This window comes from Scyliorhinus torazame, chromosome 3, assembly GCF_047496885.1.
Source record: "Scyliorhinus torazame isolate Kashiwa2021f chromosome 3, sScyTor2.1, whole genome shotgun sequence".
Classification (NCBI taxonomy): domain Eukaryota; kingdom Metazoa; phylum Chordata; class Chondrichthyes; order Carcharhiniformes; family Scyliorhinidae; genus Scyliorhinus; species Scyliorhinus torazame.
In genome coordinates, this window is record NC_092709.1 from 187,521,841 (window position 1) to 187,547,540 (window position 25,700).

General features: G+C 48.6%; 1 protein-coding gene across 1 annotated transcript in view; it reads left to right on the forward strand.

The window, feature by feature from the left end:
- Window positions 1-25,700, forward strand: part of n4bp2 (NEDD4 binding protein 2) — a 164,990-nt gene that overhangs the window by 108,211 nt on the left and 31,079 nt on the right. The window contains exons 11-13 of the mRNA XM_072496602.1: window positions 3,350-3,471; window positions 12,424-12,550; window positions 13,562-13,750. Coding sequence (XP_072352703.1) covers window positions 3,350-3,471; window positions 12,424-12,550; window positions 13,562-13,750 — 438 coding nt within the window. The remainder of the gene's footprint in view (window positions 1-3,349; window positions 3,472-12,423; window positions 12,551-13,561; window positions 13,751-25,700) is intronic.

Consider the following 25,700-nt stretch of genomic DNA (forward strand, 5'->3'; position numbering starts at 1 on the left):
AGGACGACCAGCTACAACCCCATGGGGGAACGGGCAAGTAGAGAGGGAGAACGGCACGGTCTGGAAGACCGTCCTGCTGGCCCTACGGTCCAGGGATCTCCCAGTTTCCCGGTGGCAGGAGGTACTCCCGGATGCTCTCCACTCCATCCTGTCGCTGCTGTGTACCACCACTAACCAAACGCCTCATGAGCGCCTCCTTGTCTTCCCCAGGAAGTCCTCCTCCGGAACGTCGCTGCCGACCTGGCTGGCGGCCCCAGGACCCATCTTGCCCCGGAAACATGTGCGGGCGCACAAATCGGACCCGTTGGTCGAGAGGGTTCACCTTCTCCACGCGAACCCGCAGTACGCCTACGTGGCGTACCCCGACGGCCGACAGGACACGGTCTCCCTGCGGGACCTGGCGCCCGCCGGCAACACACACACCCCCCCCCCCCCCCCGACACCGATCATCCCCTCCCTACCACCGGTGCACCCCGCGACCACCCCCTTCCCGGGAGGATCGGTCCTCCTCCCGTGCCCGCCCAGGAGTGAAACAGGAACAAACACCGAAACGCTCCCGGAGACGACAACGCCTAAACAAGCACCTGCACCACCACCGGGGCTGAGGCGATCGACGAGGAAGACCAGACCGCCCGCTCGACTCGTGGCATCCTCGTGACACCAAGAATGTTGTTGTATTGTAACAAAAAAAAACTTTTTTTCTCTTGCTAATATTGTAAATAGTTTCGCAAACCTTGTACATAGCCCAGTGTAGGGCTAAAACTGTAACATGTCCGAAATTTTCCTTCCAGCCTTGTAAACCCCTACCACCATGCGAACCACCACCCCGCCGGGTTCCTTTTTAACAAGGGGTGAATGTGGTGGTATGTATTAGGGGTCATGTGGGACTGTGAAGCCGTGATGCTATTGGCTGACAGATCCCGGGTCCTGGTTGGCTGCTGACTCCTGGCTCCGCCCTGAAGGCGGAGTATAAGAACCCGAGCTTCTCCCCGCCGCTTCATTCTGTCACTGAACTGCTGAGAACAAGTCTCGCTTAATAAAGCCTGAATCGACTTCATCACTTCTCGTCTCTCTCGTAAGTCATTGTGCGCTACAATCACCTTCCGCATCTCTTTCCCCATCGAGGCAAGTTGATCACCGTGCTGCAATAATGTCTCCTTCACTTTCTTCAGCGCCTCCCCTTGCTCTCGCACCTCCGCCACTGCGCTCGCCACCTCCGTCCTCACCGGGAAAACCGCCTCCTCCACCAGCACACTCAAAACCTCCCTCATCTCCTTCCTCACCGTCTCCATGCATTTCACAATCTGCGCCAACTGCTTTTCAAATTCCGCAGCCATCACCTTGGTTATTTCTTCAGCCGTAAGCAGTGCGGCCTTCCCTGGTGCTCCAGCCTCCATTTTTCCCGGTGACCCCGCGTTGACCTTTCCACTCCCCGACGGACCTCCAGCTGGGTTTTTTCGGCCGTTTTTTTGCTCACCCTCGACATTTTTCTTTGGGGTTTTTTTTCCCTCCTGTGTCTTCTCAGTGCCTTCTCCGCGCCGTCTCCCTTCTCCTGCCGCCTCCGCGGACCCTGGGACCGGGCTTAAAGCCCCGAAATTGCCGTTCCCGAGCGGGGGCTCTCCATTGTGCGGCTGCCTCCCGCCCGCCGTCACCGGAAGTCTTTATTTTCAATTCTTTGTTACTTGGTATGCTATTTACAGTTTCATGGCACTAGAATCTGCTTCTTTGGTGTGCAGGTCTTCAGTACTGCAGCAAGGGCATTGTCAACACCTATGGCTTTTGCTGTGCTCAGTGCACTCAGCTACTTCTTAATGTTGAGTGGGGTGATCTCTTTCTTTGATCTTTCCACACCTCTCTTTTAGGTGTTGCTGCAAACCCACTTGAGTCTCTGTCTCTCCCACCCTCCGAAATAGCAAGTCACCAAAAAGCAGAATGATTTACACTGGCAGTTCACCTTCTATATTAAAATGAAGTCCAAATTGATGCTACCAACTGACATATTATATCTGAATCTCCCCATGTTATTTGAGAGGAGAACAACATTTTTTTCCTTTTAATTTCTTTTTATGGTATAGCTTTTTATATTAAAGGGCAACATTTAAAAAATTTATTATGTAGAGATATTCTTCTTAATCAAATATCTTCATGACCTACTTCAATCTTTTTGATTAAGCGTCATTTATTCAAAACATATTAATGTCTCTGCTGGGATATCTTACAAATTTCTTCCACAACTGCTTTCAATAGCATCTAAACAACTCTGGTCCCTTCCAATAGCAGAACCTCTGACACACCATGAAAAACAGCATGAAAGATCTAGGGCTGGATTCTCCGATGCTGGGGCTATGCCCCACGCCGGCGTTGAAACGGTGTCGTTTTACGCCAGAACAAATGGCGTAAAACGGCCTCCGATTCCCCGTTTTACTGGGGGCCATCATGCCGGCAGCGTAGAGCACCCGGTTCTAGCTGCCATTATGGCCCGCAGAATTGCCTGGTCCGTGGCCGCATATGTGCACGGCAGCGGCCTACAGCGGCTGCGCCGTGCTACATGGCAGAGGCTGCTCACGGACCCGGCCTGCGAAATAGTGGCCCCCCTTTGGCCGGCTTGCGTGCCCCGGACCCGCCCCTCCCTCACAGTGTCCCCAGCCCCTAATAAAGCCAACCCCCCCCCCCCCGACCCGACCCACGGATTGGCCCTCCCCTGACTGGTGACGCTGGACTGAGTCCGCAGCTGCCACGCTGAATTCCCGACGGGTGAGGCCATATGTGACCAACGCCGTCGGGAACTCAGCCAGTTGGGGGCCGAGCATCGGGGGGGGGTCTCAGGCAATGTCCTGATGTCTTGATATGTCGCGTGGCGTACTCTGCGAGTGCGCTGATTTGAAGGGGGCGGAGCATCGCGAAAGCGGCGCTGCCCCCAATTTGGTCGGGAACTGTGATTCTGCGGCCGATCTCCCCACGATTTCGCCGTCGGCGACCGGAGAATCCAGCCTCTATTGTTTAATAATCTATCTCCATGTTTGAACAATTTTGTATTGAACTGTACCAGAACTGTATATGAACAATTGATATTTTGGGGTAATGAGTAGAAATGTTAATTAAAAGAGGTGTTATAAGGTCCGGAAAGAATTGCTCTCAGTTATTTATCATGTATATGTACTATAATCGGAAAAAGATTTGTTTATCGTGTAAGAAGAGCAAGTTGTACCAACACTTTTGACATGCAGTGTACTGCATATTATGGAATTCGATTCTTCTTTAAAATTTACTGTACTGACAAAATGTATCCAATGAGAACTAAATAATTGTTAAACCCAGCCTATCTTGATTTTCTCTTTATCTCCTGTAGTCCATGATGAGATCTCTCTTATCCACAAAAGACTTTGCAACTAAGTTGAAGGAGAAGTACCTCCTGGAGATGTTTCCGGGTATTGATAAGCACTTTATCATGGATATGTATAAAGACAACAAGTGAGTTTCAATCAGAGTTTCATTTGCCGATTATTGTAATCGTTAATTTTGTCTTAGGTGTTTACTGTGTGAGATCATGCTTTCAAGATATTTTAAATGCTGGGGGCGGATTCACGGCATGGGTGCATTGTCGGTACAAGGCAGAATCCCGCCAGTGGAGAATCCAACCCAAAGTGTGGGCTAAACTGGGGAGAAACTCCTCAGGGCCCAGAAAAGTGACTAAGTGTTGTTTAATAGCGGTGGGGTATTCGCCAGCAGAGCCAGTGGGAAACTCCCTGAAAAACCCGCCACAAATGAACTTTGAAATATTTTGAGTAAATTTTGCCCTATGTTCTCCCACTGAAAGTGAATCGTTTTGATTTACGCTGAGCGATGCCCAGGAGCGATTCCCTCTCCCTTACCATGCAAATCTATGCATGGCTAGGAGCTCAAGGGATTCCGTTCCGAATCCCGTTATCGAGCTGCCATGGGCATTGCTGGGTTACCCCCCACGGCACGTAGGCATGAGGGTGACCCGATCCCCCATCCCCCACCAGAGACCGCTCCCACCCATCCCCCTCCCATACCAGAGACGCACCCCCCCTGCCTCCCCCCAGTCAGGCACCCTTGCCTGGAAGCTAAAGGGCGATTGCCTCAGAAAGAGGTATAGAAAGCAGCAGCTATTAGTTCAGAGAAAGCCAAAACCACATCACAAAACTTGAAACCCCTTCAGATCCTTTGATCTGTGAGGCTTCTATCCACTTTTAACACAAAATGGCTTGTAGCGGGCTGCAGTTTGTTCTCTGTAATAGCTTCCAGACAGCCAGGTGTCTGGATTGTTTATTTTAATTTCCTTTCATGCTTGAATGCATCTCAAGTATCCTGCTGTGAACAATGTTTAAAAAACATATAGCTGTGATTGACAGCTCCTGACCACACCAAACGCCGTTAAGTGCGTTCTGCTGAGAACAAGAGGAAGTGAAAGCACTTAACTCATAGATCCCGGGCGGGATTCTCCATTTGCTAACGCCAAAATCGCGAAATGTGATTGGGCAGAGAATAGGTTCTAACGCCAAAATTACGGCGGGCGTCGATTTGATGACAAATCGCTATTCTTCGTCATCTCGACAGCGCCATCAGTGTGCTCTGGAACGCACGTACAGTAAACACCGTTTGCGTATCATTAGCGGGCCCAACCCGGTATTTTTCGGGCCAGCGAGATGCTCCGCCTCTGGGCTGTGTTCCTGATGGCGCGGTTCATAATTTTTTGCTTTTAAAAATTATGAAACCAGCACCATGGCTGCTGAGGGAGAGAGAGGGGGCATGGAAAGTGTTCAACATCGCCATAGTTTTCTCACAGTTGTGCCACTTGCCGGGAAGGGATGGGGGAGGTGTTAATAGCGGGGGGTGGCCCCGAGGAGGCCTGTGCGGTCGGTTTGGACAGGCATGGAACATCTTGCCGCAGACGGCAAGGCAGCCATGTAGATGTGAATGCCACTAACAGCCCACTAGGAAGTTCGGGCCACGGGGGCCCTCTGGCCCCAGCTGACCCATCAATGGGATAGGCGCAACAAGTGCCGTCTTGCTGGCTGGGATGAGTGTGTGTGGGGATAGTTTATAAAAAAAAAAAAAAAAAAAAAAATTTAGAATACCCGATTCTTTTTTTTCCAACTAAGGGGCAATTCACCTACCCTGCACATCTTTTTGGGTTGTGGGGGTGAGACCCAATCAGACACTGGGAGAATGTGCAAACTCCACACGGACAGTGACCCGAGGCCGGGATTGAACCCGGGCCCTCAGCGACGTGAGGCAGCAGTGCTAATCACTACGCTACCGTGCTGCCATGTGTGTGGGGATTGTAATGTGTGTATGCGGCTGCAGCTTGTCAGCCTCCCGAGTGTCAATCACGGACCTGGCGAATCCGGCACCGTTTTTCATTGGAATCTATTGTGTTCCACGTGGTGCAGGTGCTAGCCCCTCCACAGTCGCTGAGTTGATCCAGGTTCAACGCCAGTTTTGCTGTTGTGAAAGCCCACGGATTTTGCCCCAATTTCAACACTTCGTCTCGGGAAGGGAGAATCCAGCCCCCTGTGTTTTGTCTGAAGCAAGATTCTCTGCTGCTTCTGGAACTCTGCTACTGGTGGCGGACAGCAGAGAATCCCAGCCCTGATGTTTTTAATATTGAATATTCAAAACTTGAATGATTTATTCAGCAATCTTTAGTTTACACTTTCTTTTGTTTCAAATCCTCTTTCCTTGTCCAGTCCAAAACACAGGCTACCCAAAGATTTTAAGTTCATTGTTGGGTAGGTAACTATTTGAATGGGAATGAAACCCTAAACCTAATATAAATACTTGGTACCAAATCTAATGATCCACAATAAATTAGAGCACACGAGTTCAGAGTTTTTAAGAAGTTTACAATGTAAGCAAATTCCTTGTGAATTGTTATGTTTATCTTTCAACTTAGTTATAAAGGTACCGAATCTATAATTAACAGACTTTCACTTCTGTATATAAGACTCCCTCATTTTTACTATCTATTTATTCATCCTCTGCCGCTCCCCCTATCCTCGTACCCATTCCTTTGCCCAACAATTAAAACCTGCTCATTTTTCTTGTTCCTGGTTGGTTCCCTTGAGATAATTCTCAAGCTGCCGTTGCCATTTAATTACATAAGAACTAAGAACAGGAGTATGCCACTTGGCCTCTTGAGCCTGCTCCGCCATTCAATAAGATCATGGCTGATCTTTTTGTGCACTCGGCACCACTTATCCGCGCGCTCCCCGTAACCTTATATTCCCTTACTGTTCAAAAATCTATCTGCCTTTGCCTTAAAAAGATTTAACGACGTTGCCTCAACTGCACCACTGGCGGGAATTCCACAGATTCACGACGCTTTGGGTGAAGAAGTTCCTTCTCAACTCTGTCTTAAATCTGCTCCCCCTTATTTTGGGACTATGCCCCCTAGTTCTAGTTTCACCCACCAGTGGAAACGACCTCCCTGCTTCTATCCTATCTATTCCCTTCACAGTTTATATGTTTCTATGAGATAAACCCTCATTCTTCTAAATTCCAATGAGTATAGTCCCAGTCTACTTAATCTCTCCTCATAAGCTAATTATCACAACTCCAGAATCATTGTTGACCAGATGCCTTCACTGCCCAGTCTCTATGCGAGTTGTCAATGTAAATGTTACCTTCTCCTCAGATACTGTTTCCATTGCTCTCAAAACTGCTGTCAGCATTCTATTCCTCAGAAAAACCCATCCTTGATTTTTCTGTCTTTGGAAACAACTACCCTCTTTCATATTCTATTTCTTCTCCAAAGACCATATCCTGTTCCCCATAACTCACTATTTGAGCCTCCTGAATCTGTCTTGCTTAGTAATTGGTTTTCCACCATTTTGATACTGGTGAGGGTGATGAATCCTAAAGGGAGTGGAACCAGAGCCAAGTCAATGACTCAGCTGCCCAGGAAGGGAAGAAAAGTGGAAGAGCAAAAGCAATGGGGGCTTTGTAGTCAGGGGATTAGGCAGGCGTTTCTGCGGCAGTAAATGTGCCTCCTGGATGATGTGTAGCTTCCCTGGTCCCAGGGTGAAGGATGTCACAGGGAAGATGCAAGGCATTCTTTTGGGGGGAGGGTAAACAGCTAGAAATCGTGGTCCACATTGGTACCAATGTGACATAGGTAGGAAGAGAAATGAGGACCTGAAAGCAGATTTTAGGGAGTCAAGACGGAAATTTAAAAAGCAGCAAACTCAGGTTCACTTGCAGTGTCATGTGCCGTGAGCAGAGGAATCAGAAGATTGAATGATTGAACATGTGGTTGGAGAATTGATTTAGAAAGGAGGCCATCCGTTTCCTGAGCCATTGGAACTGATTTTGGGACAGGTGGGATCAGTACAAGATGGATTGGTGCACCTTAACAGGACTGGGACTAATATCCATGCAAGGAGACTTGCTAGTTCTGTTGGGGAGGGTTTAAACTAGCTTGTCAGAGAGATGGGAACCTGAAATGTAGCTCAAATTGGAAAGAAGTAGAGCTGGTAACAGGAAGTAGAAAAATAGCAAATTAAATAGCCTCAACTAGACTTAGAATGCAAAATAGTGTTAAAAAGACAAAGTTAAGGGCATTCGGCCTGAATACATGCAGCATTCGCACCAAGGCTGATGATTTAAAGGCACAAATGGATGTAAATGGGTATGATCTAATTGCCATTACAGAAACATTGCTACAGGGTGACTAAGACTGGGAACTGAATATTCAAGGATATTTGTCATGTAGGAAGAAAAGGAGGTGGTGTTGCGCTACTAATAGGGATGGGATTAGTACATTAGTAAGGGATGATCTCCCTTTCGAAGAAGAAAATGTGGAATCTGTTTGGGTGGAGCTAAGAAACAGCATGGAGCAGCAAACATTGCAGTTATTATTGATAAGGTGCCAAACAGTGGAGGTAATGTGAGGCATGGTATTGGTCTGGGGATTAGGGAAGCATGTAACATGGATAATACAGTAATCATGGGTGACTTCAATCTGCAAATAGACTGTAAACCTAATGAGTACTGATGCTGTGGAGGGGTGTGCTAGGAAGGTTTTCTTCAACAGAATGTTGAGGAATTGACCTGAGAACAGGCAATTTTAATTTAGTATTCCAAATGAGAAAGGGCTCATGAATAATCTTGTTATAAAATAACTTTTAGCGAGGAGCTACCATAATATGTTAGAATTTTACATTATGTTTGAAAGTGAGGTAGTTCAATCTAAATGGTTAATTTGGGCAGGATTCTCCGCTTGTCAACACCAAAATCGTATTCTGCGATCGGACGCAGAATCTCTTTTGACGCCGAAATCGCCTGTTTTCAGATGCCCGCCCCCTCCAAAACGGCGTCATTGGTGAGTATGGCGCACGCCGTTGGGGCGGCCTCAGGACGTCACTTGAAGGCTCTCTCCCAATGCTGCGCCCCCGATGGGCTGACTTCCCAACGGCGTGGGACACGTGTGCTCTGAGTTTTCGTCAACTTCGCATGGTGACTGCGGACTGTGCCCAGTGGTGCCACAGTCGGGGAGGGGGAGCATCAGCGGGGGATGTGGGGAGTGGTCCGGGGTTGGCGAGGAGGGTTATGGGTGGCACTATCTGGCAGGCCGAGTCCATGCGCAGCCGACGCCATGTTGTACGGTCATCAGCGTGCGCATGGGTGGCCATGGACCCGGCAAATCTCCAGCCGCTTCTGTCGGGATCACCGGTGATTTTACGTGGCGTGGCTGCTAGCCCCCCACTGGGTGGAGCATCGGTGCGGGGGCGGTGCCAACTTTTTCAGTGTAAAACTAGACACTTCCTCCGGACATAGCCTCAAAACTGGAGAATCCAGCCCTTTGTGTCTGTTTTCACTGAGGAGGATGCAAGAAATCTCCCAGAATTAGAGATCCAAGGGTCTAAATAGAATAAGAAATTGAAAGAAATTTGTAAGAAGGCTGTATATTAGGGTAAATAATGGTACCGAAAGCTGATAAGTCCCCAGGACCTGATATTCTACATTCCAGTAGTAATGAGATAGCAAAAGAGTTAATGCGTGCATTGGTGATCGTTTTTCAAAAGTCTATGGGTGCGATTCTCCAGGAAAATTTCTAAGTTCACTTGTGGTGGATTTTTCAGGGAGTTTCCCCCGGCAAGTTCCCCAGTGCTATTCAATGACACTTAGTCACTTTTTTAGGCCATGGGGAGTTTCTCACTGGTTTAGCCCACACTTAGAATTTTTTTTATCAGTAGGGAGTTGAACTCTGATTGGGCTGCCATTTTGAAAGGGTGCCCCAATCTCTAAGTGAACTTGTGGGTGTCGTCTCCCCCCCCCCCCCCCCCCGGCCACCCCTCTCGCTCTCTCTCTCTCACCTTTGGGCAGTGTCACCCCCCACGCACATGGGCACTACCCCACACCCACCAAGTGAAGACACCCTGCTATGGGGTCCCTGAGACCCCCCTCTACAGACCCTCAAGTCCCCTTACATCACCCCTCTTTTCCAGGACCCCCATCCGTCACCCCCCCCCCCCCCCCCCCAACCTCCCGGAGGCCCTTACGTGCCCTGCACTCGTTTCTCCCCCCTCATTTCATGGGCATGGCCCCTTGGGCCCTGATTCTTGGCAAAGCCACCCGGGCACCCAGGCAGTGGTCCTGCTGGCTTGGCAGTGCCACCTGGGCACCATGGGAGTGTCAGAGTAGCAGTGCCAGCTGGGCAGTGCCAAGGTGCCCACGTTCCTTGGGAAAGGTCAGGGAGCCACCCTGAACTTACCTTGACCACCCCAGGGGTCTCCAATGGCCCAGGAGACCCCTCTGGGTGCCGTTCCTCCTGGTCCACATTGTGGACCAGTGCTGAACGGCACCCGGCTGTAGCTTCCCTGGGGGTGGGCGGAAAATCGACGGAGGCCTGTAGATCCCAGGCAGGTAGGCCGTAAGTGTCATTTGGTCCCGGCGCTTTTAGGCAGAGTTCCGATTCCGACGTCGCGCGGGATGGGTGAATCCCACGAGGCACGGAAGCTGGTGGGAGGTCCGCTGGAGGCCTCTCCCAGGATTCTCCTGCCGCTTTGTGCTCTAGCTTGAGCGCAACATGGCAAGAGAATCATGCCCTATAGATTTTGAAATGGTTCCTGCAGATTGGAAGTATGAAATGTCACCCTGCTATTTAAGAAGGGAAGATGAGAGAAAACTGGGAGCGACAGACTTGTTAGCCCAACATAAAACTCTGGAACCTGTTGTTAAGGGTATGGTAAATGGACACTTTGATGATGATCTGACTAGGCACTGTTGACATTGATTTGTGAATGAGAAATCATGTTTAACAAACCTGTTGGGAGTTTTCTGAGGATGTTACTAACAGAATTGCTAAAGAGGAGACCGTGGACATAGTATACTTGGATTTTCGGAAGGCTTTTGATAAAAGTCCCCCACAAGAGGTTTCCAGGCAAAATTAAACCATGTGCGATAGGAGGTAATATATAGGCATGTATTAATGATTGGTTAGCAGGAAGAAAACAAGAGTAGGAATAAACAGATCATTCTTGCATTGGCAGGCTGTGACTTGTGGAATACCACAAGGATCAGTACTTGGGGCCCCAGCTGTTAGCAATATATAATGATCAACAATCAATGAGTTTGATGTCGGGACCAAATGTAATATTTCCAAGTTCATGGATGACACAAAGTTAACTGTGGTGAGGAAGATGCAAAGCAGCTTGAAGAACATTTGGACAGACAATGGGCAAGAACATGGCAGATGGAAAATAATGTGGAAAAATGTGAGGCTATCCACTTTGGTCGTAAGAACAGTTTGCTGAGTATTTCTTGAATGGTGAGAGATTAAAAGTATGGACGTACAAAGGGACCTGGGTGTTCTCATTAATAGTTCACTGAAAGCCAACATGCAGATGCAGCAAGAATTTAAGAAGCCTTTATTACAAGAGGATTGGAGTACTGAAGTCTTGCTTCAATTGTGTAGAACCTTGATTAGACCACACCTGGAGTACTTTTTGCAGTTTTGCTCCCCATACCTTTTCAATGACATTATTTCCACAGAGGGTGTGCAGCAAAGGTTCACCAGTCTTGTTCCTGGGATGATGGGACTGCCCTATGAAGAGATATTGGGAAAGTGGGCCTGTATTCTCTTGAGTTTTGAAGAATGAGAGATGATCTCACTGAAACCTACAAAATACTTAAATGAAATGAAAATCGCTTATTGTCACAAGTAGGCTTCAATGAAGTTACTGTGAAAAGCCCCTAGTCGCCACATTCCAACGCCTGTTCGGGGAGGCTGTTACGGGAATTGAACCGTGCTACTGGCCTGACTTGGTCTGCTTTCAAAGCCAGCGATTTAGCCCTGTGCTAAACAGCCCCTGAAGGGATGGACAGGGCAGATCCTGGTTAGGGAGTCCAGAACCAGGGGGCACAATTTCTAAATAAAGTGAAGCCACTTCAGACTGAGATGAGGAGAAACCTTTTTAATCTAAGATGGTTATAAATCCTTGGAATTCTTTTGCTCAGGGGCTGTGGAAGCCTGGTCATTGAGTTTGTGTAAAGCAGCGATTCAGATTACTAAATACCAATGACATAAAGGGATATGGGAATAGTGTGGGGAAAAACAGTTGAAGTGGATGTTCAGCCATGATTGTATTGAATGGCGGAGCAGGCTCAAAGAGCTGAATGGCAGACTCTTGTTCCTATTTTCCTCCTCCTCATCTTTGGTCTTTCTGATGTATTTGACACAACTGATTATGCCATCCTCCTTCAGTCATTGTCCAGCTTGCTTGGTTCCATGTTTACATACCTGGTCATAGCTAGAGCAGCTCCAAAAATGGCTTTTCTTTCTCACTCTTCACCAATACCTTGGTAGACCCCAACAATCTCCACTTCCTCATTTGCATGCTGCTTTTTGCTGACATAATCTACAGGGAGGTCTGTTTCTAACTGCAGAGTGATGACATCCAGCTTTAATACTATACTCCATTTGCCACTGTGTTTTGGACAGCTTGTTCAACATATCCAGTCTTGGATGAACCACAATTTCCTCCATATTAATATTTGAAAGACATTTGGCATTGTATTTGGTCCTGAGTTGAACTTCAGATCTCATATCCTCTTCATCATAAAGACTGCCTAATTATACCATTTTTAACTTCTGCCTACACCCATGTCAGCCCATCTGCCGCTGCCTTTTTTTATCTGAGTCAATTATTTGAATGCGCTTCTGATTGGCTCATCCCCTCAACCCTCTAAACTTCAGCTCTTCCAGAATCTATATTGCCTGGATGGCATCCAACACCATATCCTGCCTACCCATCATACTTGTTCTAGACCTTGCGCCCATTTATATTTTTGTTGACACCTGTGAAAATCTTTAAAGGTGCTGAATAAGTGCAAATTCTTGTTTCTGGAGTTCTCATACAGTTGGTTTTCTTTAACTTTTGTTTTTTTTTACTTTAGCTATTCCTTTGAGCAGACGGAACAGTTTTTGAAGTCTGTATTTGATTGTGATCTAGAGGCAACAAAAGCCATTAAAATTCATGAAAGTGCTCATCAAAATGAACCAACTGTGGGCAGAAATAAAAAGGTAAACCCTGTATTGAAACTTCTTGAAAGACGCTATTGGGAGCAGTGAATACAGTAGACATCTGGGGCAGGATTCTCCGATCCCCTCGCTGGGTCGGAAAATCCCCGGGGGGCGGCGTGAATCCCGCCCCAGATGTCTACTGTATTCTACGGCGCCGGTTTTCGGGCGGGGGCGGGTTGACGCCGCGCCGGTCGGGCGCCATTGGCAGCCCCCCCCCCCCCCCCCGGCAATTTCCGGACCCCAATGGGCCGAGCGGCCATCAGTTACTGGCCAGTCCCGCCGGCGTTAATTGGACATGGTCCCATACGGCGGGACCTGTCTAGTAGGCCGGCTGGTGCGGTCCTTGGTGGGGCGCGGGGGGATCTGGCTCCGGTTTGGGGGGGGGGGGGTGCTACGGTGGCCTGGCTCGCGATCGGGGCCCACCGATCTGCGGGCGGGCCTGTGCCGTGGGAGCACTCCTTCCTTCCGCGCCGGCCTCTGTTGGGCTCCGCCATGGCTGGCGCGGAGAAGACACCTTCCTGCGCATGCACTCGAATACGCCATCCGAAGTGTGCGTGTGGAACCACGGCGGCAGTTTTGCGCATGCGCTAACTTGCGCCTGCCCTTCGGCGCCAGTTGGCGCGGCACCAACCCCTCCACCGCTGGCCTAGCACCCGGAAGATTCCGCAACTTCCGTTCGGCCCGACGCCAGAGTGGTTTGCACCGCTTTTTACTCCGGCGCGGGCCATCGCAGGGATTCGGGAGAATCCCGCCTCAGATATCTGAAATGTGTGCCATATAGGGCTAGGCTGGTGGTGTTCCTTTTTACTAGTCATGTTCATTAAAGCAGATGCTTGTGGTTTGTGTTCTCTCCTGGCATGTAGAGACTGGTGGTGGGAGCAACTGTGAAAGTCTATTGGAAGTGACCTTCAGCATATAACCAAGAATGTATGGAAACATTGCTTTCAAGTTGTGGGAATTGATGCTGCTGTCGGATTTATCAATTACCTTTGTCATGTGTTTCTGTTTTAGGTCGTGATGAACAAAGACTTTAAGGAATTAGATGATGAGCGTATGTTTCAGGATGCAGAGTTCCCAGATTATGAAGACTTTAGAGCTGAAGCAGTTTTGCATCGCCGCAAGCAGCAGGAGTGCTTCAGTAAGGCAGCAGAAGCTCATCGAAGGGACATGAAACCAGTGGCTGTTTTTTATGCACAACAGGTGAGCATACTAAAAAGCCGTAATAATGATGCTGAGTAAGTAGCTGATATTGACTTCTTTTGGGTTTTGGCCAAAGGTGATATCATGACCGGCACAGGCTTGGAGGGCCGAAGGGCCTGTTCCTGTGCTATATTGTTCTTTGTACTTTCTTTGGCCACCTGCAAGTTAACCAAACAGTAACACCAACATCTGTGCAAATGAATTGGACGGTTTCCATCAGTGAATCCCCCACAACCAACATCCTGAGGTTACCATTCACCAGAAACTGAACATTTAAAATATTGTAGCAACAATTTGGGCAGCGAGGTAGCACAGTGGATAGCACTGTGGCTTCACAGTGCCAGGGTCCCAGGTTCGATTCCCGGTTTGGGTCACTGTGTGGAGTCTGCACGTTCTCCCAGTGTCTGCGTGGGCTTCCTCCGGGTGCTCCTGTTTCCTCCCACATTCCAAAGACGTGCAGGTTAGGTGGATTGGCCATGATAAATTGCCCTTAGTGACCAAAAAAAGGGTTAGGAGGGGTTATTAGGTTACGAGGATAGGGTGGAAGTGAGGGCTTTTGTGGGTCGGTGCAGACTCAATGGGCCGAATGGCGTCCTTCTGCACTGTATGTTCTATGTGATTCTAAGGAGCGACTTCCAGGATTTTGACCCAGTGCCAGCGAAGGAACGGCGATATATCTCCAAGTCAGGACAGCATGTGGCTTGGGCAAAAACTTCCAGGTGGTTGTGTTCCCATACATGTGCAGTCCTTGTCCTTCTAGATGGTAGTGGTCATGGTTTTGGACGGTGCTGTCTAAGAAACCTTGGTGAGTTCCTGAAGTGTACCTTGTAGATGGTATACAATTTGTCATGTGAAAGTACCTTTAAGACATGGGTGTTTAAGCAATGTACCTTTAAGAAAACAGTGATGTCAGAGAGTGGGTGGAGTTGAGGTCAGGTCAGCCATTTTGCAGTTTAGTTTTGCAGTTTTGTTTGAAAAGCAGCTTGTGTGTGTCTGTGTTTTGCAGTGAGCTGGATCTCTGCCATGAAAGACTATCTCTAGATCATTTGGGTAATTTAAAATAAAGTCTTTAACCTGATGTGATTTTGTTTAAAGGTATTAAGTCTCTTGGAAGTTTGAAGGAACATTTTAAGGAATTATTTACTGTTGCAATATTTTCTGAGTTATCTTTGAAGTAAGGGGTGTTAAGAGATCCAATGTTTATTTAAGATGTTAAATTGAGTTCATGGAATAAACAGTGTTTTGTGTTTAAAAATCCACGTGTCCATAATTGTAATCCCACAACTAGGGGAAAAAGCCGTGTGCTAGGAAAAGCAACAAATCCATTAAAGGGAGAGGTTGGTTGAACTCCATGATACATTTTGGGGTTCTGAAAACTCCTCGCCCATAACAAATTAGTGGTGGGGGAATGGGTGTTTTTTGTGGATAAGGTGCCAATCAAGTGGACTGCTTTGTTCTGGATTGTGTTGAGCTTTTTGAGTATTGTTGGAGCTGCACTCATCCAGGCAAGAGGGGAATATTTCATCACACTTCTAACTTGTGCCCTGTCGATAGATAGTGGACAGGATTTGGGAAGTCAGGAGGTGAGTTACCCACTGCAGGATTCCTAGTCTCTGACCTGCTCTTGTAGCCGCAGCACTTATATGGCCAGTCCAGTTCAATTTACTGGTCAATGGTAACCCCCTGGATGTTGACAGTGGGGATTCAACGATGGTAATACCATTGAGTATCATGGGGCGATGGTTAGGTTTTCTCTTGTTGAGGATGGTCATTGCCTGACACTTGTGTCCTCCAACAACCACAGCCATCTTCCTTTGTGCCACATATAACTCCAACCAGCAGAGCGTTCCCCCTGATTCCCCAATTGATTCCAGTTTTGCTTGGGGTCTTTGATGCCATTCACTGTCAGATGTGGCATTGATGTCAAGGGCAGTCACTCTCACCTCACCTCTAGAGTTCAGCTCATTTGTCCATGTTTGAACCAAGGCAATAATGAGGTCAGGAGCTGGGTGATTCCGGTGGAACTCAAACTGAGCGTCATGAGCAGGTTGTTGCTCAGCAAGTGCCGCTTGATAGCACTGTTGATGACCCCTTCCATCATTTCACTGATGATCACAGTTAGTTCTGGAACACAAGTATTCAGTATTATTGCTGGAATAATGTCAAGGCTCTCATAGCTTTTGCAGTATCCAGTGCCTTCAGCCATTTCTTTAAAAAAATATATATATATTTTATTCAAAATTTTTGGCCAACCATGACAGTACATTGTGTATCCTTTACACAGTAATATAACAATATAAATAACAATGGCCAGTTTTAAGCAAGAAATAAATAATATATAAACAACATCAAAATTAAAAAACAAAACTAAATGGCAACTGCCTTGTCCCAAATAAATACTCTCCAAAAATACAATTCAACAGTCCAATATACAATTACCTATAACAACAACCTTTACATATTATACATGTACACTAACATCCCTGAGAGTCCTTCTGGTTCCTCCTCCTCCCCCCCCCCCCCCCCCCGGTTGCTGCTGCTGTCTTCTTCTTTTCCATTCCCTCTATCTTTCTGTGAGGTATTCGACGAACGGTTGCCACCGCCTGGTGAACCCTTGAGCCAATCCCCTTAGGACGAACTTAATCCGTTCCAACTTTATAAACCCTGCCATGTCATTTATCCAGGTCTCCACACCCGGGGGCTTGGCTTCCTTCTACATCAACAGTATCCTGCGCCGGGCTACTAGGGACGCAAAGGCCAAAACATCAGCCTCTTTCGCCTCCTGCACTCCCGGCTCCTCTGCAACCCCGAATATAGCCAACCCCCAGCTTGGTTCGACCTGGACCCCCACCACCTTCGAAAGCACCTTTGTCACCCCCACCCAAAACCCCTGTAGTGCCGGACATGACCAGAACATGTGGGTGTGAATCGCTGGGCTTCTCGAGCATCTCGCACACCTATCCTCTACTCCAAAAAATTTACTGAGCCGTGCTCCAGTCATATGCGCCCTGTGTAACACCTTAAATTGTATCAGGCTTAGCCTGGCACACGAGGACGATGAGTTTACCCTACTTAGGGCATCAGCCCACAGCCCCTCCTCAATCTCCTCCCCCAGCTCCTCTTCCCATTTCCCTTTCAGCTCATCTACCATAATCTCCCCCACGTCCCTCATTTCCCTATATATATCTGACACCTTACCGTCCCCCACCCATGTCTTTGAGATCACTCTGTCCTGCACCTCCTGCGTCGGGAGCTGCGGGAATTCCCTCACCTGTTGCCTTGCAAAAGCCCTGAGTTGCATATACCGGAATGCATTCCCTTGGGGCAACCCATATTTTTCGGTCAGCGCTCCCAGACTTGCAAACGTCCCATCTACAAACAGATCTCTCAATTGTGTTACTCCTGCTCTTTGCCATGTTCCAAATCCCCCATCCATTCTCCCCGGAGCAAACCTATGGTTATTTCTTATCGGGGACCACCCCAAGGCTCCCGTCTTACCCCTATGCCGTCTCCACTGCCCCCAGATTTTCAGAGTAGCCACCACCACCGGGCTTGTGGTGTATTTCTTCGGTGAGAACGGCAACGGCGCCGTCACCATAGCTTGTAGGCTAGTCCCCCTGCAGGACGCCCTCTCCAATCTCTTCCACGCCGCTCCCTCCTCTTCTCCTATCCACTTGCATACCATTGAGATATTGGCGGCCCAGTAGTACTCACTTAGGCTCGGTAGTGCCAGTCCCCCCCTATCCCTACTACGCTGCAAAACTCCCCTCCTCACTCTCGGGGTCTTCCCGGCCCACACAAAACTCATGATATTCTTCTCAATCCTTTTGAAAAAAGCCTTCGTGATCACCACCGGGAGGCACTGAAACACAAAAAGGAATCTCGGGAGGACCACCATTTTAACCGCCTGCACCCTCCCTACCAGTGACAGGGATACCATGTCCCATCTCTTGAAGTCCTCCTCCATCTGTTCCACCAACCGCGTTAAATTTAACCTATGCAATGTACCCCAATTCTTGGCTATCTGGGTCCCCAAGTAGCGAAAGTCCGTTGTTACCTTCCTCAGCAGTAAGTCCTCTATTTCTCTGCTCTGCACCCCTGGATGCACCACAAACAACTCACTTTTCCCCATGTTCAGTTTATATCCTGAAAATTCTCCAAACTCCCCAAGTATCCACATTATCTCTGGCATCCCCTCCGCCGGGTCCGCCACATACAACAACAAATCGTCCGCATACAGAGATACCCGGTGTTCTTCTCCTCCCCTGAGTACTCCCCTCCACTTCCTGGAACCCCTCAATGCTATTGCCAGGGGCTCAATCGCCAGTGCAAACAATAATGGGGACAGAGGACATCCCTGCCTCGTCCCTCTATGGAGCCGAAAATATGCAGACCCCCGTCCATTCGTGACCACGCTTGCCATCGGGGCCCTATACAGCAGCTGTACCCATCTAATATACTCATCTCCAAAGTCAAACCTCCTCAACACCTCCCACAAATAATCCCACTCCACTCTATCAAATGCTTTCTCGGCATCCACCGCCACCATTATCTCCGCTTCCCCCTCTGGTGGGGGCATCATCATTACCCCTAGCAGCCTCCGTATATTTGTATTCAGCTGTCTCCCCTTCACAAACCCAGTTTGGTCCTCATGGACCACCCCCGGGACACAATCCTCTATCCTCATTGCCATTACCTTGGCCAGAATCTTAGCGTCTACATTCAGGAGGGAAATAGGCCTATAGGACCCGCATTGCAGCGGGTCTTTTTCTTTCTTTAGGAGAAGCGATATCGTTGCCTCTGACATAGTCGGGGGCAGGTGTCCCCTTTCCCTCGCCTCATTAAAGGTTCTCATCAGTAGTGGGGCGAGCAAGTCCACATATTTCCTGTAAAATACAACTGGGAATCCATCCGGTCCCGGAGCCTTCCCCGCCTGCATGCTCCTAATTCCTTTCACTACTTCCTCCATTTCGATCTGTGCTCCCAGTCCCACCCTCTCCTGCTCCTCCACCTTAGGAAATTCCAGCTGGTCCAGAAAACACATCATTCTCTCCTTCCCATCCGGGGGATGAGCTTCATATAATCTTTCATAGAATGCCTTGAACACTCCATTCACTCTCTCCGCTCCCCGCTCCATCTCTCCCTCCTCATCCCTCACTCCCCCTATTTCCCTCGCTGCTCCCCTTTTCCTCAATTGGTGGGCCAGCAACCTGCTCGCCTTCTCCCCATATTCGTATTGTACACCCTGTGCCTTCCTCCACTGTGCCTCTGCAGTACCCGTAGTCAGCAAATCAAATTCTACGTGTAGCCTTTGCCTTTCCCTATACAGTCCCTCCTCCGATGCCTCTGCATATTGCCTGTCCACCCTCAGAGGTTCTTGCAGCAACCTCTCCCGTTCCCTACTCTCCTGCTTTTCTTTATGTGCCCTGATTGATATCAGCTCCACTCTAACCACTGCCTTCAGCGCCTCCCAGACCACTCCCACCTGGACCTCCCCATTATCATTGAGTTCCAAGTACTTTTCAATACACCCCCTCACCCTTAGACACACCCCCTCATCCGACATTAGTCCCATGTCCATTCTCCAGGGTGGACGCCATTCTTTTTCCTCCCCTATCTCCAAGTCCACCCAATGTGGAGCGTGATCCGAGATAGCTATAGCCGTATACTCCGTCCCCGTCACCTTCGGGATCAACGCCCTTCCCAAAACAAAAAAGTCTATTCGCGAATAAACTTTGTGGACATAGGAGAAAAACGAAAACTCCTTACTCCTAGGTCTACTAAATCTCCATGGGTCTACTCCTCCCATCTGCTCCATAAAGTCTTTAAGCACCTTGGCTGCTGCTGGCCTCCTTCCAGTCCTGGACCTCGATCTGTCCAGTCCTGGTTCCAGCACCGTGTTAAAATCTCCACCCATTACCAACTTCCCCACCTCTAGGTCCGGGATACGTCCTAACATGCGCCTCATAAAGTTGGCATCATCCCAGTTTGGGGCATATACGTTCACTAAGACCACCGCCTCCCCCTGTAATTTGCCACTCACCATCACGTATCTGCCCCCACTATCCGCCACTATGGTCTTTGCCTCAAACATTACCCGCTTCCCCACTAATATAGCCACCCCCCTGTTTTTCGCATCTAGCCCCGAATGAAACACCTGCCCCGCCCATCCTTTGCGTAGTCTAACCTGGTCTATCAGTTTCAAATGCGTCTCCTGTAACATAACCACATCTGCCTTAAGTTTCTTTAGGTGTGCGAGTACCCGTGCCCTCTTTATCGGCCCGTTGAGCCCTCTCACATTCCACGTGATCTGCCGGGTTGGGGGACTCTTTACCCCCCCCCCCCCCCCCTCATGTCGATTAGCCATCCCCTTTTACCCAGCTCCTCACCCGGTTCCCACGCAGCTGTGTCCCCCCCCAGGCGGTCCCCGCCCACCCCACCCCATACCAGCTCCCCCTTCTCCCCAGCAGCAGCAACCCAGTAAATCTCTCCCCCCCCCCCCCCCCCCCGCTAGATCCCCCACTAGCGTAGTTACACCCCCCATGTTGCTCCCAGAAGTCAGTAAACTCTGGCCGATCTCGGCTTCCCCCCGTGACCTCGGCTCGCACCGTGCGACGCCCCCTCCTTACTGCTTCCCTATTCCCGCCATAATTATCATAGCGCGGGAACAAAGCCCGCGCTTCCCTTTTGGCCCCGCCCCCAATGGCCAACGCCCCCAACTCCTCCACCTCCCTTCCTCCCTCCCCCACAACCTGTGGAAGAGAGAAAAGTTACCAGGTCGCAGGATTAACAACATAAAAATCATCTCTCCCCCCCTTTTTTCCCCCCTCTTCACCCCCCATATTCGCCCCACCACTTTGTCTCAAACGTTCTTTTTTAATAACCCACTCATTCCAATTTCTCTTCAACAATAAATGTCCACGCCTCATCCACCGTTTCAAAGTAGTGGTGCTTCCCTTGATTTGTGACCCACAGTCTTGCCGGCTGCAGCATTCCAAATTTGATCTTTTTATGAAGCACCGCCTTGGCCCGATTAAAGCTCGCCCTCCTTCTCGCCACCTCCGCACTCCAGTCTTGATATACGCGGATCACCGCGTTCTCCCACCTGCTGCTCCGAGTTTTCTTTGCCCATCTTAGGACCATCTCTCTGTCCTTAAAACGGAGGAATCTCACCACTGTGGCTCGAGGAATTTCTCCAGCCCTCGGTCTTCGCGCCATAACTCGATAGGCTCCCTCCACCTCCAGCGGACCCGTCGGGGCCTCCGATCCCATCAACGAGTGCAGCATCGTGCTCACATATGCCCCGACGTCCGCCCCTTCTGCACCTTCAGGAAGACCAAGAATCCTTAAATTCTTCCTCCTCGCATTATTCTCCAGCACCTCCAGCCTTTCCACACATCGTTTATGGTGTGCCTCGTGCATCTCCGTCTTCACCACCAGGCCCTGTATATCGTCCTCGTTCTCGGCAGCCTTTGCCTTCACGACCCGAAGCTCCCGCTCCTGGGTCTTTTGCTCATCTTTTAGCCCTTCAATCGCCTGTAATATCGGGGCCAACAGCTCCTTCTTCATCTCCTTTTTAAGCTCTTCCATGCAGCGTTTCAAAAACTCGTGTTGTTCAGGGCCCCATATTAAACTGCCACCTTCCGACACCATCTTGGTTTTTGCTTGCCTTCCTTGCCGCTGCTCTAAAGGATCCACCGCAATCCGGCCACTTTCCTCTCCTTTTTCCATCCGTGTCCAGGGGGGATTCCCTTCTGGTTTACCGCACATTGTTTTTAGCCGTTAAAATTGCCGTTGGGGCTCCTATTAAGAGCCCAAAAGTCCGTTCCACCGGGAGCTGCCGAAACGTGCGACTTAGCTGGTCATCGCCGCACCCGGAAGTCTCAGCCATTTCTTGATAACATGTGGGGTGATTTTAATTGACCACAGACTGCTATCTATGAGGCTGGAGGAGACCGAGAGGGGTCACCCAGAACACTTAACAGGCAATAACATACATTTGAATTGTAATTGGGCAGCACGGTAGCATTGTGATTAGCACAGTTGCTTCACAGCCCCAGGGTCCAAAGTTCAGTTCCTGGCTTGGGTCACTGTCTGTGCGGAGTCTGCACGTTCTCCCCTTGTCTGCGTGGCTTTCCTCCGGGTGCTCCGGTTTCTTCCCACAGTCCAACGATGTGCAGGTTAGGTGGATTAGCCATGATAAATTGTCCTTAGTGTCCAAAAAATGTCAGCTGGGGTTACTGGGTTACGGGGATAGTGTGGGCTTAAGTAGGGTACTCTTTCCAAAAGCCGGAGCAGACTCGATGGGCCGAATGGCCTCCTTCTGCGCTGTAAATTCAATCTATGAATCACTATCTGGTAATATATAGAAATCCACATAACACTGTCCCACAAACAACACTCAAATAAATGACCAGATTGCTTTTTTGGGATGATATTGGTTGAGGGATGAATTGGCTGTGAGGCGTATTGGCCAGTGCACCTGGAGAATTTCCCAATCCTTTGAAAATTACAATGAGATCTTTAATATCATCTCCGAAAACCAAAACCTTGATTTAAAGAAAGCAGTTGCAGCAGTGCAGCAGTCCAGAATTACTGCACTGAAACGTCAACTGTGGTACTGTGCTCAGGAGTGTGGCTTGAATCTACTGACTCGGAAACAAGAATTACGCTGAGCCAGGTCTGACATCTCTGACTGCTCTGTGAACATGTCCCAAATCCATCTTTTGTTATTTTTAAACTTCATTCCCTTGCTAAATGTTTGCAAATTGATTGTAATATTTACCTATTCCATACTCTTATATTTTATATGCTTCCATGAAATGACTGCAGGCACCTTGTTCAGGCTCAGAAGTCAGTTTCTACTAACTTCCTTCACAAATCATACTCTTATACTATGGATCAGCCTTGTGGTTCTTCCCTGCACTGCCTCCAACGTTTGAATATCCCTTAGCTTCCTGGTGATCAGAAGAGTACAAGATACTCTGGACACAGGATACATTGTAAAGCTTGATCTTGACATCCTCCGGTTTGCATTCTTCTGTAGTTCAGTTACTGTACCTTCTGGGTTTTAATTGCTTCTCTTCATTGGTTGGGTGGATTGGTTTGGATATATTAACCATCAAATTGGATATATCAACCATCAGATTGACAAAATGTCTTGGATAGCTTTCAATTTCATGCTTAGTGTTTTCAAAACCATTCCGGTGTCCATGTGAGCTGAATTGTGATGCCTACCACCATCATGGCTTGTATCAGCTACCTCAGCACAGACCAAAGATTGAAGCATGGACATTTCAAAGTCTTAAATACGTTATCATCTCACAGTGCATTCACCAAAGAAGTATCAGGGAAGGATCCAAGCATTTTGAATAGAATGGACAGAATTTTCAGATCCTGCCAAGATGAGAAAAATGACGCTGATAAGGTCTGGAAATACCACGGGCAGAGACATGCTGTTTTCCAACCCCATTCCTGGAACCAGCCATTTTGGCAGAGGCAGTTTTAGACCCAGGGGTGGGCAGCCCCTTAAACTCGCGGAGAGCCTGCATAAGGGCAGTCAAAAGAGGCCAAATGGGATTTTTCAGTCTGCTTTGAGGGTCCTGATGCAGGGGGGGGAAGAAAGAGGAATGATAATTTAACTGCCAGGAGGCTTCTAGCAGCTACTTTCTCACAAGTTGGAAGGTCTCTGATTGCCCTCCAGCTTTATAAGTTCAATTGCTGCTCTTGATTGGACAGGGAACCTGTGTCCATGCCAATTAAAGGGGTGCCTTGGTCAAAGCCCCAGGACAGCGATTGTCCTCCGGGGGTGTTGCTAACTTTTGGTTGGTTCAATTGGCTCTGTTTTATAACCTTTGCTCTAGAGTCGCCAGGTATCTTTATGATACCGCCACGAGGTTCAAGTTCAAGTAATGATCAATAACTCAATACACCAATTAGTAAGATTCAAATCAAAGCACATTTATTATACACAGTAAATCACTACTCATGCATAAACTCTACTTTCTAAGCTATTTCTATAACTAACAGGCCTATACTTAGCGTCGGACTGGCCCACCAGGTATGGGGAACAAATGGCCTTTCGTTCGGGTTCTGAGTCTGCAGGATTCAAAAGCTGGTATGGACTGGTGGCTAGGAGTGCCTATCTCGTAGCCAGCGTTGACTTGAGACTTGCGTTCTTTGGAGGCAGCTGGACAGGTCACTGTCAAGGGTTGGTTCGTGTTGCTGAGTGACCCTGTCAAGAAAGACGATTTGAACTTGGGGGCTTTACTTTATAGTCCCCAGGGGCTTCCCGCCTTTCGGGGCGGACTCCGTACCTGGTTTCAAGTGATTGGACTTTGTTCCAATCGCTTGGTTCGATTTCTCCAATACTGGAGCTGTTCCGTGATTGTTGGGCGGTCTTTAAGTGTCCGTCAGCCTCTTTTGTGTTGGCTCCTGCTGTCACCGAGGATTCTGGTTTGACCTTGTTGACCTCAAATGTTTCGATTGTTCCCGAGGATCGCTCATTACTATGTAGATGGCTGCTACATTACTATGCAGATGGCTGCTTGTATCGATGCTGTCTGAGTTTTTCCAGAGTCAAATACACAGTAAACTTGCACCTGCTAGTTTTTGCCTGGGTTGGCTGAATTTACCTTCAGCCTTTGCTGTTCTCCATTTTACGTCAGGAAGTGGCCAACCCAGGTGGCTACACTCCTCCTTGTGATCCTAACGCGAAGCATGAAGGATCACATAACTGCGTTGTCTTCATTCCCTGACCCGGCGAGCACTCTTCTATGGCCTCTACACTGACCATAACTATGCAGGAAAATTTTAACTGACAATTCTAAGTGGCGCTGTGTCAAAACAGGGACATGCATTACAAAATAAGAAAAACGGTACCTCTACTGTCCTTAATAAACTACACTCACTCAAACATTCAATCATACTAACTTCCTAAACAATACAAACAAAATCATAGCAGCATTATTCACATTTTTCCTTGCTTGGCAGTCAAGCTCAGGATTATACAATCGCTCATGAAACACATTTCTTTATTCACAAAAAAAACGCAAACGTATGTTCTTTATTATAGATCGCGGGGGTCTGGTCATAACCAAAAATAGGGGATCTTATCCTATATACCGGGGTGCGAGCGCGGTAGGCTCTCCTTCGCCATTTCCTCAGACGAATAGTCTGCACGATGCAGCAGAGCATCGCCAATACTAGTAGGGATTCTATTAAGTAGGACAGGGAGTACCAGGTTATAAACCTGTCACACCAAGATGGTGTGGTGTCGCTTGTGACTGGGCTCTGGGTACTATGGGGGAGTGAATCATTTACGGCTGGGAGGGGTTGGGGTCAGGGGGTTCGCGTTCGCGCGCAACCAAATGTTCATTAGGAAGATGAGCAACACGGAGGATGTCCTCACGGGTCTTCTTCTTTCTCTTCTCTTCTCTTTTCTTCTCTTCGTCTCTTTTCCTGGAGCTTCTGGGGTTCTGTGGGATCAAGCATAGTGTCTGTTACGATCTTGGTTTAATATCTCGTCTGTTAGTATGTCTGTTCCTTCAGTGCCAATTCTCCCTTTATGATTTGTCATCATGTGTGACTCCCTCTTTTTTTAAAAACCTAATATTCCGGACAAGACACACTTAAAAATACTGAAACAGTGCGAGCCGTCTCGCAGGCTGTGCGATTTACCATCCAAATGTTTGAGGATGTAAATAGCATAGGGTTGGCAACCTAAGGGTTACCTGAAAACAAACCACAACCTTTTGAACGGAAATTGCCGAAATGAGGTGCGTATGGGCCGCGACGGGTAAGATTTGGATGGAATCCCACGGTAGGACAGCGACCAATGCCGTGTGTGCTCTACCCAAGCGTAGCTGACCAGAGGGGGGGTTCCCAGGCAGGGCGGTCCCAATGCCGTTTCTCCACTGCCTGAGCAACCGACAAGAACGGGCAAGAAATG